Source organism: Mchenga conophoros, linkage group LG7 (genome assembly GCF_057382185.1).
Source record: "Mchenga conophoros isolate Kocher_MC1m ecotype Shallow Benthic linkage group LG7, M_conophoros_male_GT1.1, whole genome shotgun sequence".
NCBI lineage: Eukaryota > Metazoa > Chordata > Actinopteri > Cichliformes > Cichlidae > Mchenga > Mchenga conophoros.
Genome location: NC_140532.1, coordinates 8,751,088 through 8,765,928, shown reverse-complemented (window position 1 = coordinate 8,765,928; position 14,841 = coordinate 8,751,088). Strand labels below are relative to the sequence as shown.

Here is a 14,841-nt window from a genome sequence, read left to right as displayed (position 1 = left end):
ACTTGAACGAGTTTAAAAATAGAACAGGTCTCGAAATCATCATAATCAAAATCTCTTTAGCTCTTTCAGTGCTCACTGTCAACTCTACTTGACTTCTCTATTGCAAAGCTGCAGCTGGAGGTGACGATGCAAAGCAAAACGATGTTTGTGCACGTCAAAGCCAGAAACCAGCTTACATTTAGCGGGAAGCTGCTCTTGCACTGGACTCATCTTTAATTATTCTTCTGTTAAGTTATGAACGGTAACAAAATATCACATGTGATTCTGCATTAATTGGAGTGAAATCGTTTTTGTCACTGCAAACTTAAACAGTTCAAAGAGGGCATTAAAAGAGGAGAAACTTGCTGGACTTTCACTATAACCAATTTGATCATTCTGGCTAAAAACAGTAATCACAGTGGTGCAGTGGTTAGCTCTGCTGCCTCACACAACGATGGTTTTTGGTCAGTCTTGGCTCAGTCTTCCTGTTTTTATTACTACAGTCCAAAGACAAGCATGTGAGTCAAAACTACCCATGGACTTCTGTGTTTGCACCTTATGACGGAGTGGCGACCTAACCCGGTTGTAATCCAGCTCTGGTTCGGGTTCAGATGGAACAGGTGCCAGCCGTTGGCAATCCTAAAATGAATGGGTGGTTAAGAAAAGTGATGGATAGGTGGTTCCCAAAGTTTCCAAAAGCAGGATCAGAGGTAGAACATTTCCAGTGGCAAAATTCCCAGTTTAAGGGTGCTTTCACATCTGCAGTGCTTGTTCCGTTTAAACTGAACTCTCATTCATTTTTTCCCTTCGTTTGTTCAGGTGTGAACATAATAAACGGCCACACTGAGGCTCTTTGGAGGAGATGGTGAACTCCAGTGCAGTTTGTTTATGGTGCTAATGTGATCACAACCAACTACCTGGGGTACATTGCAAGTTTGAGCTAAAAAACTTTCTGTAGCCACTTATGCTTTGTATTTTCAATGCGGGAATGTTCAATAGATGTGCAAAGGTCTGTACGGGCAAGCAACCAGCTGGGAAATCAACTGAAATTCTCCATGTTCTCCGATAGTCCAAAATAGAGCTCCTTCTTCCTATATTATTTATATATTTATTTTGTTGCTTCTGCTCCCAGACACATCTGGCCAATGAGCGGACTGAACATTCTCACGTGATTTGTAATGACGCATTTTGGCTCGCTTTAAATTCATCTGGATTTTCTTCTGTGTGAAATCACAGGGAAAATACCACCAGTTTACAAACTCATCAACTGATTCGGTCCAGAGTAAATTCAAGAGACAGACACTTTCTCTAGATTTTAGATTAGAGTTTAAAAAAATCCTTTTGATAAATCTCATAGCAGTTGTGCAAGTCTCAGGCTGCTTGAGGAGCTCCCATGAAGAAGAAGAGGCTCGTCCACGCCCCTCTTTTCCACTCGCCATTCATTTACAGCTTCTAGTTCGGCGAGTATCTGTTAGCTAAATGCAGCAGGGTGGCCTCTTATGCATTTATATGGCACGATTGCATTTCATTAACTTTGTGTCTTCTCTCCCCTGCAATTCATGTTTTATTGTGTTCTCTCCGTGTGCTGCCTCTTTTTCCCTTAAATCCAAGCCGTTGTGGCAGATGGCTGTACCTCCCTGACCCTGGTGCTGGCATAGGATTCCTTCTGTTAAAAGGGTTATCTTTATAAAATTTGCTATAATATACTCTAATATTATATTAAGTGATTTGTTAGTTCAGTAAGTTTATTTTTATTAAGACTGGGCAGAGAAATCTGCCCGGCATATATTACTCATTACAGCTTTCCTAGTATCCAAAATGGAGGAAAAAGGAAAAATAAAACAACAAGAACAAAAAAAGTGTAAAAGTTATTTACACCTGTACCCATGTACCCAAATAGTTTTGTATATTATCTCTTTTGAAGACATAACTGAATTTGACATATTCATTATTATGTCAGAGTTGTTCATTATTTCATCCCAACAACAAAAAGGTTTCTTTAATACCTTTTCCAAAAATATTTACCTGATAGTAGCTTCTCCTACATTACACTGACATTACAACTTTTTTCCTGAATTGAGAATAAAACCTTTGTGCAGTCTAAGAGTGACTTTAATTTTACTCTGAACAATATTCACATTATTTTCTAATAAAAAATTTGAAATTACTATTGTTATTTGACACTATATGAATCAAACTAAGTTTAACTTTCACTTACTGTTCTGTTCTATTTGGGAAGATTTAAATTAGGTGCCATTTACAAGCTTTTTTTATTTAGATTTGTTTTTGCAGAAAGAGTGTGTTTGTAGTGAGAAACAGTCAAAAGAAACAAGGTAAATGTTGTCTCTCTCACCTGTTCCTCCTCTCTGTATGAGGAGTGTTGCTTCTGCTCCCACAGGACACTCTTTGAGCATCTCCACCACTCGTCCATGTCCAGCTGCAGCCACTGACTGCTGGTTTACCTCCAGGATCAGGTCTCCTTCTACCAGCCCCGATGCTCCCTGTGAGCCCGCGTCTAGCACCTGCACCACATCATCATCCACCGTTACTATACTTGGCTTCATGGTACCTTCCAATCTCAAACATAAAACTGCTTTTGTAAACCACAATCAATAAAAATGGGTTACAGTGGAAAGCTGCAATTGCCCACAGTGGGACCTAAATTCTAAAATCTTCACCGCACATGTTGTACTGTTTAAAGATTTATAGGAACAGCCATCTGAGCTACTTCGATTCAAGAAGACTAAGAAATTCTTAAAACAAAAGGGGAAAAGCACAGATGCTGTCATGTTGGTGGAGACAGATGTATATTGTGGTGCAGATGTTTTATTGTACACATACAACTGGGATGAGGATTAGCATCTGTCACATTCCCAATCAGCGACTCTAATTTATATCTGTTCCTTCTTTCCAGGTATTTAAGTATGCAGGGTGGGAATTTTTTCCCCCCTTTTTGCTCCACACCTTCCGGAGACTCGATTCGTACCACATTAGTAGATAGCAAACCCAACACAGGGTGAGCTCACTTTGTTCTTCTTATCTCGATCTCTTTCTACCACGTTGTGTTGACCAAATTAAATTTTCTCTGACCTGCTGTCGTAACTCTACTTCAAGTTTAATTTGTAAGTCAGCTCGACTATTTTAGCCGACTGTGGAGAGTTTGCACTTGAAAGAACACATTTAATTCCTGAAATGCTGAATGAAAATTACAATTAAAATATTAAACAGGTCTGAAGTCGTTCACTGATTGAGGAGGCGGCGTTGGGACACTTCACCTGTTTAACTCGCTGACCGGTAGGACTGTCGGCGATGGTGAACCCAAATCCTTCTGCTCCTTTCACCATGGTAACTGTTAGCAGCTCTGCCCCTTGTGCTGTTGCCCCGGCAACAGCCCCAGTCCCAGAAGAGGCCATTGACACGTTGTCATTGTGAGGTGTGAGCGCCGATGCCGAGCCGGGCGTGGTGGGCGGCAGGGATGAGCCGTCCAGATGTGTGTCTCCGGGATGGGAAGCTCCAGCCTGGGCCAGAGCCTGACCAGGAAGCTGGGAGCTCAGCGACAGGTACTCCAGGTACGGGTCATAGCTGCCGCGACCATTCACCACCAGCGGGCGGTGCTCCAGCCCAATGGGCGTCAGGGAAGCGCTGGCCGCACCGCTTGGGTCCTCGGGGTCGAAGGGCAGGGGATACCCTCGACAGAGCACGAGGGTCACGCTCTGACCGATCGGTACAGACTGGAAAAGTTTGACCACATCGGCGTGCGTCGTGCCAAGCACGCAAATGTCATTAATGTAGACGATGACATCACCTGAGGGAGGAGACAGGAGCAGCCTCAGTCACATGGCAGAATGTCACAGTAGATGCAGAGAAAACCAAAAGATCTGTTGTCAGCGGCTCATGTATGACATAGTGTGCAGTAAAAATAAAGGTCTCATCTCTCTGTGGCATCAGAACAAGTTCGCCTCTCAAAAGTGCCACACAAGTATCATGGTATCAGTCCACTGCCACAGCAGGCGACCAAAGTGTATGTGCGAGACAGAGAGATGAGACAGGGGTCAGAGTCTTGATGAGTATGATTCGTGCAAATTGACAGAAAATCTCAAAAATTCAAATGTGTAAATACCTACAGTCTCATGCACTGCGCATTATAACCCTCCGACTCCATCTCACAGTCGAAAACCCAAAATGCGTGAGTACCATTGTTTAAAAGATTGTGTGTGTATATGTGTGTGTTCAGTTTCCTTCAGCACACCCATCCTGGCTGGTGGTGTCTCCTCAGTATTAGAACTTTAGATTGCTCTGCCTGGTTGATTGATAACATTGTTATTGGTGTGCAGAAAAAAAAAAGAGGTGAAATAACTTCACAAATACGACACTAGATACTCCGTCATCTCTGCTGTAGTTTGAACGTGCGGAAAGTTATGGATTTCAGCTTTAAATCCACAGCCCCATGACAAATACAGCTGCCTCAAATCCTCTATTTCACACTTCTAGCGGCGCTCTCTGTCACACATGCAGACACGCACACATTCCCATGAGCATATGCGCACACACAAACATACACCATACATGTCGCATGCACAATCGTACACAATCCCTAAGAGCAATGCTGCACAGCTCAAATAGGCCAGCTAATCTCAGCCAGGGAGTGTCTGCGTGCAACTGTGTGCGAGTGTGAATGTGAATGTGTGTGCGCTCTGGCAATGTCACAGAGCGTAGAGGAGCAAGTTGGAGAGAACAGAAATCAGAACAGAGAGAGAGAGAGAGAGGAGGGGGGGAGGCTGACAGACCAGGAGAGAGGGATGGAGAGAGGAAAAACCAGAGAGGTAGAAAGAGAACATGGATGAAAACACACTGAGGCTGAAAACAGAGGAGAAGTGTCAGATGACATGGTTAGATAAGGAAGCATAATAAAGGGTAAGCTGCAGAGACAAAGAGAGATGGAGATAAAACAGAAAGAGATAGAATCCAGATAAAAGAGAAACTGATAGGCAGAGGGAGAGACATAAAAGCACAGAGCAGGAGCTGAAAGCAGGAAGGAGGAATCCCAGCTCTGAAATGAGCTCTAAATGAGCAGTTTAGGCACCGGCCGTGCCAGGCATGAGGCCAGCTCGCAGGTTCGGAAGAGAGCACACATGAAGCTTGTCCTCCTCTGATCCTGTGACGGTGGCTTACTGGGATTTTTCTAGCATTGGCTTTTTATCTTAAACCTAAAAACTGGCTTTTGCGTGTGAAGTTTAAAATAACCTATGGAATCTGCGTTTTCATCCTCAACAACATACTGGTAATGAACTGGATTTAGGACTTTATTCAAGGACACCAGGAATGAAAACACACACTGGCTGCTCCGAGGAGCCAATCTGTACCTCTCCACACACAGCAATGCAGGTTCTTTCCAGCCACTAAGCGAGCCACGTGAGACAGCATTGCTGCTCGTTTGTGTTTACGAATCAAAGCACAAACACATGTCTGGGGGTGTCTGACACTGGTACACCTGTGTACAAATTATTTTACCAGGACTGTTTGTGTTCCTGCTGTTTGGCTATCAAGGCAGATTGAATCTCCTAATGAAGTAGGTGGTGTGTGGGCTGATGTCAGTTATGGCCAATCAAACCTTTTTTCTCTCCATCTTATTAAAAGGAAGATGTTACAGTGCACTGACAGAGGACAGGGTGTACTGGGAGGAAACTGGAGTCCTTGTCTGGGACGTACAGTGCCACAGGCATAAATATAGGGCATCCCAAATATGCCAACAAGGACAAATGATGCCCATGAATTCTTATTTGTGTGGATGTGGAAACAATAGCAATAGATTTTAAATTTCCAGGAATCTTGGGGTACACAGGCAATTTTTTTCACTATATTGATATCATTTATTATACATCACAGGGGACTTATAATAAATGATAACTGGACTTGAATTGGATTTGAGAGAAACTGAAGAAGACTTTAATAAAGAAAAACACAGGAATCACGGGAAGAAAACGACATTGACCTTAATAACGCATGCTCGTATAAAAAACCGAGACAGAGAGCTGTATATTTTGCCACAGAGGACCAACTGTGCCTCCTATTGGTATTTTGTATATGACTGTAAAAGTCCTTTTAGATGTGGGTATGTTACAGGTATGGTTGATGGAAAGAAAATAGCCTGCGCTACTTGGAATCAACTCGCAACTAAACACATTTATATTATTGTGCTCTTACGACCACTCCACCATACATTCATATTCATATAGTGCTTTATTCTATGCACTGTACGCGGATCATGAGGAACAAACCATTACCATTAGTTTTGAAAATGTCCAGAACTGAAGTCATTGTGGAGAAAAATCCACAAATATTTATAATCAGTATTTAGGACCACAACTCCATTTGATGCCAAGACAGTGTAGCTACTTCATGAAGCTACTACTTATCTGGGTTCATGTCATTCCCCTAACCCGAGCCTGGCCCCAGGATAGGTAAACCGGACCCTTTTTTTGTCATCATGGGGGTTTTCAGAACCAATCTTTCTCTGTTCTCTCATCCAGGACCAATTTGCCCTGGGAGACCCTACAGCATAGCTCCTGGGATCACTGGAATGCGCAAACCGCTCCACTGTGATAAGGTTTCGATTCACACGGGAACACTCAAACTAAAGAAGACAAATACTTAATGAGAGTACTACTCGCTGAAGCCGCCACAGCCTGATGCACCACAAATTGAAAATTGGTTAAAAATCCTTTATGACACCTACATAATGAAACGACTGTCCTTTTCTTTAAAACTACAGCAGGATAAGTTTAAGGACTTGTGGCCAAAATGGATTGCATTTATCACCCACTTAGACCAGGCTTAACCTAACTGGAGGGGGCACTTATATTTTTGTTGAGATGGAAACAGTGACACTTAAAACTTGTGTGTGTATCGCAACAGGAATAGAGAACGAGGAGAAAAAGTGCAACCACCTTGTAACATATTGTAAAGTTATACAGAAAAATTGAGAAATTAACACAATGCCATGGTACCATTTTCTTAATCTATAGTTTAATGACTGTAGAATTTAAGCTGCACGCTGACATATATTTTATTCAGTATTGTATCTTCTACATGAAAAAAGAAAATAAATCTATAAATCTGACGAAGCTGAGGCTGCACACATGCACAACCTTAATATCTTTTTATCTTTTAATATTTCTTAAGGAACAATGATCTCTCTACTGCACTTTAGAAGGTATACGGTGTTGAAATACTTGTTACAGAAAACTACTGACTTTGACTTTTGAAGAGAGTTTTGAAAAGACTTGAATACTTAAGAACGTAAAGTAATTCACCCAATCGTCCAAGATCTCTGTGCGCACTGCTATCGGGATCTAAATGGTTGCTCTTTATGCTACGAAATCTCTGGATTTGTTCTGACTTTTGTTGCTAAAAGTTACACAGTAACTCAAAAATGCACTGAATACTAACACTGCTGTTTTCTGTGGATTTTTTAGGAACCAGACATGTTGACAGAACCTGCCAACAGACAGGTAAAAATTCAAACTCCTGCCAGCAAAAAGCTTTCTGTATTTGATCTGCCATGAGAAAAAAATAAAGGTCCATAACACTGAGGTGTCACAGTAATGAGGGAGTGCTTAAACATTTCTACAAACATTACACTATCAGCAGTGACAGCGGTGACAGCTTGCAGTTTGTTTAAACCTCAATTTATTTTGAAACCAGTTGTCAAAATTGCACGCTACATATAATTACCTGTGTCCATTTTTCCATCCTGAGCAGCAGGTCCATCTGGTATTACGCTCTTCACTTGCAGGAACTCGTCGGGCTCGTCGCCTCCTATAATTGTAAAGCCAAATCCCATGTTGCTCTTCTGCAGGGCTGTCGATAGGAAGGTGCCCTTCAGCTGGGTTGGGTCCCTCGTAAACAATGGCTTCTCTGCATTTGGATAAAATTGTGAGGGACAAATTTACACCATATTTTTATTTCTAGAACTGTTGAACATTGTGTTATTGAGTCATTTTTTTTTGCTTTTACGTGATTTATTCAGCACTGGATGCCTCTATTGTAATTTTTTTCTTAATGCCAAAACTTGAGGATACAATATCCTGATAATCTCGCTGGAGAAAAGCAGTTTTTACTCAGATGAAGGAGTAATAATGTCCTGCTGTAGTATGTCATCATACGCATGCCTGGATATGACCACTAGGGGCCTTAGGGCTGGCATGTTCTCTGTCCGCTGCACTGCCTGTGATTTCCATTCGACCCTGTACACTGTGACACTGTTAATCTGCCCCATCAAACACTCGTGAAACAGCCCACTCTATGACATAAGCCGTGAAAAGAGGAATAAAATGCAAAGTATTCAATCCAGAATTTCAGCACTGGAGGGAAAATGTGTAATTATTTCAAAAATGCATTAGCGTGAGATGGCCTCAAGACCAAGGCTATGTGCTACAGACATTCTTTCTGCAGTCATGGCATTTTCATATTTGTGCAACTGCGTGAGCCTGTCAGCATGTTTTCATGTAAGTACTGGACACGGTGTGGAATTGTACCTCTGTAAATTGTAGGCAGCGGTAGAGCAGAGAGTCCCTGGCTCTGCATCTGCCTCTGCTGCTCCAGGCGTCTCTTGGCTTCCAGGACCGGGTTCTCAAACTGAGTCCTTCTATTGATGTGACTGTAAATACAGTGCATTGTCACAAATTATGAACAAGGACAGATTAAAGCCTCTCTGAAAGCCAACAGAAATACCAAAGTGCAATGCTTTATTAGAAATGTGTTCACAGCAATCATGCTTTTATTTTATATTTTTGTGAACCTTGTATTCAGAGGTATTCAAGTGCCAAAAGTGAGTGCTCATTCATAAAAAAAAATAGCAGCTTTCCACGTTTTAAATCACCAACATTTAAAAATCTGCTGAGTTAAATAACTCCTTTTTGAAGGAAAGGGTTGTTAGTCTTGCTGAGAGCCCAGCTCTTAGTCAAATTTTCAGCTGCTGTTGCTAGTAAATATTAGCACTCTCCTCAAGTAAAAACAGCAGAAGGATGGAGATAAATTGCCAGAAAATATCTGTGGAACATGTTTCTGCTGGATGTAAAACTAATGTCTGGCAGGTGTTTGCAACCACGATCACTGTAACAGCTTAACAACACAAAGCTAGTTTATCTAGTCTGTAATTCTAACTCCATCTACAGTTTGTTAAAATTTAATAATGCATTAAATTTCATGACTATGGTTATGACTTGGGTGTAAAATATAATTCCTTTAGTAATTCTTAGGTGCAATTAAATTATATAAATAAGCACATTTTGTAAATTAATGACAAAACAGAAACAGCAGCCTCTTAAAACTGTATCTGAATAAAAAGAGCAACAAAAAAAAAGTGTGTTTGTCATATAACCTGCAGGACAGCCCTCATAAGCAAGCGCTTTACTTTAAAGCTTTAATGAAATAGCTGTAATATATGAAAAAGAAATGGGAATTGAGTCATTTATAATTCATAACGAGGCGTTGTAGCGCATGGAAATGCATTTCCTGTTTTACTCCAGAGTGGCTGGTTTATCCAAAGACAACGGGGAAACTTACTCTACGTAGTAGCTGCCGTAGATGGGGTCATCTATCTTCTCCCAGCCGTAGGGCAGCTCTGAGGGGAAGAAAAACCAGATAAGGGAAATGAAGTCAGTCAATGCTGAGAGCTGAGGGAAGGAAGGTAGACTCTAAATTGAACCACTGAGGGGAGATGGCATGAATCTCCGAGCTCACAGCTAGACGCTCCCAAGCGCTCCTTTAATAGACAGACAGCACTTCGATCTGCAGTGGTGGCTTCTTCATGGAGACGCGAATCACAACAAAGACGTCAGCCCAAAACAGGGTGGGAGGAAAAGAACATTTAAATCATCTGACACCTCGGCCTGCCTTCTTTCTCTTTTCTTTCTCCGCCTGTTATCGTGAGCACAAATCCTTCAAGGCCAAATATCAACAACATACTACTTCATGTTTGTCTCCTTCACCCACCCACTTGTTTTCGCCTTGGACAGCTTCCGTGGCTGTTGTGTTAATTGTCTCCTCCTCTCCCTCCTCTGGTTCTGTTCCCTTCTCACTTCATCCATCCCTTCGCTGATTTATCTCTCCTCTCTCTATTATAAAGGAACTGGGTCAAGGCGCTGCACAAACTCCTGTACTCAATGCCGGTTTTCTTCTAATTTACTTCTAACTTTCCACTGTGGTGCACAATCATGCCAAACACACCTTGTACAACATGTTGTTGTGAGCTCCCTCTGCCGGTTTTTGCAAAATTCAAGATGTTTTGGTTTTCTGGTTTAGCACTCAGCTTGCAGGAAGCTATAAGAAACACAAGGGTGGGTTTAAATTGCACTATAAGATTGAGCTAACATAGAAAAACACACACACCTACTCAGCAACAGTCCATCTGTTTCCCTCCCACTCAGACATATACCGGATATATAGCATGTCTCATTAGCATTAGTGCTCTTGAAGTGTTCATCCTATTTCTCGTATTATTTATCTTCGGGTCTTAAATAGTCTCATTCGTGTAATTTATAGCTGAAACCTGTGAAAAACTAAGTACACCCCATGATTCAGTAGCTTATACAACCAGCTTTGGCAGCAATAACTCTAAGTAATCGTTTTCTGGACGACTTCATCAGTCTCTCACATCATTGTGGAGGAATTTTGGCTCACTCTTCTTTACAACATCAGTTCATTGAGGTTTGCAGGCATTCGCTTAAGGTCCCACCACAGCAATTCACTCAGGTTGAGTCTGGACTTTTGACTGAACCATTGCAACACCTTGATTCTTTCCTTTTTCAGTCACTGTTGTAGACTTGCTGCTGTGCTTGTGAGCAGTGTTCTGTTGCACAACCGATTTTGAGCCAAGCTTAAGCTTTTTTCCAGATGGTCCCACATTTGACTCTATAATACTTTGACATGCGATGAGAATGGTGGACTTAATGACTCAAAGTGCAGCTGCCGTGTAACAAGCCCAAGTCATCAGCACCGTGCTGACGACTGTTTGTGTTTTGGCTACATTTTAAATACTTGTTCACTCTTTTTCTAATTCTGCTGTCATGAAGTTTAACATCTAACATGCTAACTGAGGCCTGCAGAGTCTGAGATTTAGCTCTCGGGTATTTTGAGTTTCCCTGATCACTACACGGTCTGACCTTGGGATAAATTTATTGGGACGTCCACACCTGAATGCGCCAAACCAGCAAACTGCCAAAACTTACTGATGATCAGTTAACCAAGTGCATTTGATTAGCAGCGCTTGGTTGGTGCTTACCTGCTTAATTTCTAGCAGCAAGGTTGTACTTAGTTTTTCAGAGGACTGCATGGAGTCTAGTGAAAAAATGCATTTTTCACACGACTGTAGACGGTCACTTTCCACCACTAATAAAGCAAAGGTGATGAACAAAGAACGAAACTACTGTCACACAGATTACAGATGAGGCTAGAAGAGAAGCACCGAGGGAGGCGAATAAAAACATGGGCCTAGTGTGTGTAACGCTGTTGCATTTGTAATGGAAAGGTGTGTGGCTGTGGTGTGTGTGTGTGGTCAGAGGGCCCGGTGGCGCCAGTGTCCGGCAGCCTCGCCTCTGTCAGTGCGCCCCAGGGCGGCTGTGGCTACAATGTAGCTTGCCATCACCAGTGTCTGAATGTGTGTGTGAATGGGTGGATGACTGGATATGTAAAGCGCTTTGGGGTCCTTAGGGACTAGTAAAGCGCTTAGGCCATTTACCATTTAACGCTGTTGCATTTGTAATGGAAAGGTGTGTGGTTGTGGTGTGTGTGTGGGTTAGCGGTTTTGCTTTATACCTCACTTGTTTGCACAACAGTTTCAAGACTTGGTTTTTAAATTTAGGACTGACCAAAATGTATTTCTAGCACTGACTATTAAAATCTGTAAAGCACAAAAAGTTTAAAACAAGTTCCTGGGCTGATAATAATTTTATTTGTTTGGTGATCAGGTTCTTTGGTCAACTTTAAAAGTCCCCCTGTAAAAATATAATTGTTATAATTGTATTTACATAAAATATCTTAGTTCAAAACATCAAAAGATTTTACAGATTATTTATCCTGTAAAGAATTTTGTAATGTAGTAAAACTTCTGTGAAGCACAAGAGTTTCCACACTCAATAGTTTTTATAACAAAAACCAATCAGTCGATGTGTGTACATGCTGCTTTATAGATTAATTAATAATGTGAGGTCATTTATTGATTCTGCCTCTAAGCAGAAGAACGTTTCATTAAATTTGGAGGAAATTTGTGGAAATTGTTGTGAAAACACTGAACATAAAACAACATATTTAGATTTCTCAAAGCAACATAAGAGCACATAACTCAGGTATTAAAAGAGACATTTTTTTAACAGTACAAATCCGAAACACAGCCTGACCCACTTAAAGAGTCACACACCCACCCACACCCACCATCAGTCCTATTATTTTTACAATTATTTGGTCCGTGTGATACTGATACAGCGACATCATCCTCCCGCGTTGTAATAAAATTATGAACAGATCTGTGATGTAAATATAAATAATCTGTGTGTGAATGTGTCAGTCTGTGTGTGTGTGTCCTGCTGCTGAGCATGCTGACTGTGCAGCCCAAGGTGTTTGCTCAAGCCGCCCGTGCCGCACCGCCATTACCGTAAATGACCCTTCTCATCCTCGAGGTGAAAAAGCCTGATGGATTCATACTTCAAACCACCTTAAATTCCTTACCACCCTGTCCACAAGCCACCTTAAATGTCAGCCTAAGTCATCCACTAGTCGCTTTCCCTCCCCCTGAACTGAAAGGGAGACAGTTTCCATGGAAACCACCAGTGGAAGTCTTTCTTTTTTTTCCCCCCCTCGCCCGAGCTGAGGGCTCCGTCTTGTCTCTATTTCCTGCCGCGGCAATACAGAGAGCGAGGGGTGTGTGTGTGTGTTTATGTGTGTTTTTAAGCATTCAATCGAGTCAGTATTTGCGGTGTGCGCGCGTGTATGTGGGGGAAGTGCGTGTGTGTATTAAAAATGGCTGAAATGTGTCATCATCTCTGACATTAAATCAAATTCCTCGTGTGTCTGAATATAGCGTGAGCATTGAGGGGGCTCACTTGTGTTTGCTCATTAGTGTGTATGTGTATTGCTGTCTCTCTTGACATAAAGTCTAATTGTGATTCCTCTGCATTAGATGACTCATCTTCCCTCTCACAAAACGTCTCTCTGACCAACAGGAAGCCACGAGCAGATACAATGAACTCATCTGACTCATCTGACAACAAAGAAGCCAACAATGACTTCAAGAATAAACTCAAAGAAATACAAATTCCACAAGATTTCCATGTAGGGCTGCAAAAAAGGATTTTCAACATCATTCTAACTAGAAATTATATTTGTAATGACAGATAAATCATTCGATTTGCAGCATCAGCAAAATAGTAAAACCTGGCATATTAAAACTAATTATCTGACCAACAGCAGAAACTAAAAAACTGGAAAAATCTCCCAGATGAAGACTCCCTCTTAAAAAACTAAGTAGAACTGTGAGAATTTTTCCTCAGGTGCATTTTTTAAACCATTTTGCAGTCTAGCTCTAGACAGCATAGACAGAAAATACAAAAGAGCTGTCAAGACAGAAACATATAAAACAGTGATTGCAGAAAAATGAGAGTGAAAAGATGAGAAAACTCAAGACAGAGAAATGGTCGTGGTCCAGACATGACTCAGTGTAATAACAGTGATGAAACTCTGAGGTAACATTTTTAGCGTCGCTCTCTGAGAGTGTGCTCCAGCGCTCTTTGTATGCAAGCCTGAACCCATTTCCATCTATCGCAGCTAGCTGCAAACACGGTTTTGACACTGTGACGTTGGCCTTAGTGAGAAATCCCGCCTCTGAATGACAATAAACAGTATGTTTTTGTCGACAGCGCTGGGATTACTTGGAAACTGACGCAGGGATTGAGTGCGTATGTAAGGCAGAATTCAAAACAACTCTTGGAGGGACTTGAAGCTTGTCCTGTTTTTTCCTGCTCTGAGCGAGAGAAGGGATATGTGCTTGAGTTATGGAACAAAAGACTAATTGACAAAAAGAACCAGATCTGAGGTGACAAGCCTTTGAACTCTGGGATTGAGTCTCAGCAAATACATACATTACAATGCACACAATGGTTGTAAATTTGTGCAAACACATAAAGCACAAACAGCCATCTTCTCAAACTCAGCCAAAAAATGCAGCATGGGAGCAAAAGAACGCAGAGAGGCTAAGTGAAGGGAAAGGGAATAGCGAATGAGGATATGAAATGCTCAAGGAAAGTGGAGCAAAAAGACCAGACGTGGAAGCAACGGAAAGGGAATAACAAGAGGGAAGAAGGAAGAAAAAAAAGCACTAATGAAAGTGTGTCTGAATATTTTTCTGTTTCCTGCCTGAGGCTATGAGACTCTGGGAAATCCTTCAGGCAGAGGGGCAGTTAAAAACAGCACCACCTCTTCTTGATGTTCCCATCCCACATTTATTGTTTTATTCACTCCCCTTGCATAATTTGATATCCTTGCTTTCATGCATATTTCATCATCTGAAAATTACATGTCCATTAAAGTGGGCAAAAATGGAAAAATGCTTTTAAATTATCACATTTTACAGCGGGAGCACCAAGGTATTGCACAAACATCAAAAATTTGGCAGAACATTATATCACCAAGAGCTACAGGAGACCATTACAAAAAAAAAAAAGAACAGTGCGAGTAATGTAAGGATGGGGATGCTGGATTAAACTACTACATATCCTTCTGTCATCCCATGTGCTTGCTTAGCTGTTTATACCAAAAAAGAAAATTTCCTGGCATCTAAACCTGTTTTCTGGAAGACATTAATTCATA

At 41.5% G+C, this 14,841-nt stretch overlaps 1 protein-coding gene across 1 annotated transcript in view; it reads right to left on the bottom strand.

Moving 5' to 3' along the window:
- Positions 1 to 14,841, bottom strand: part of LOC146569524 (membrane-associated guanylate kinase, WW and PDZ domain-containing protein 2-like) — an 85,753-nt gene that overhangs the window by 14,965 nt on the left and 55,947 nt on the right. The window contains exons 7-11 of the mRNA XM_085281878.1: positions 9,547 to 9,604; positions 8,517 to 8,638; positions 7,714 to 7,896; positions 3,255 to 3,784; positions 2,333 to 2,501 (exon numbers count right to left, since the gene is read on the bottom strand). Of these exons, the coding sequence (XP_085138004.1) occupies positions 2,333 to 2,501; positions 3,255 to 3,784; positions 7,714 to 7,896; positions 8,517 to 8,638; positions 9,547 to 9,604 (1,062 nt within the window). The remainder of the gene's footprint in view (positions 1 to 2,332; positions 2,502 to 3,254; positions 3,785 to 7,713; positions 7,897 to 8,516; positions 8,639 to 9,546; positions 9,605 to 14,841) is intronic.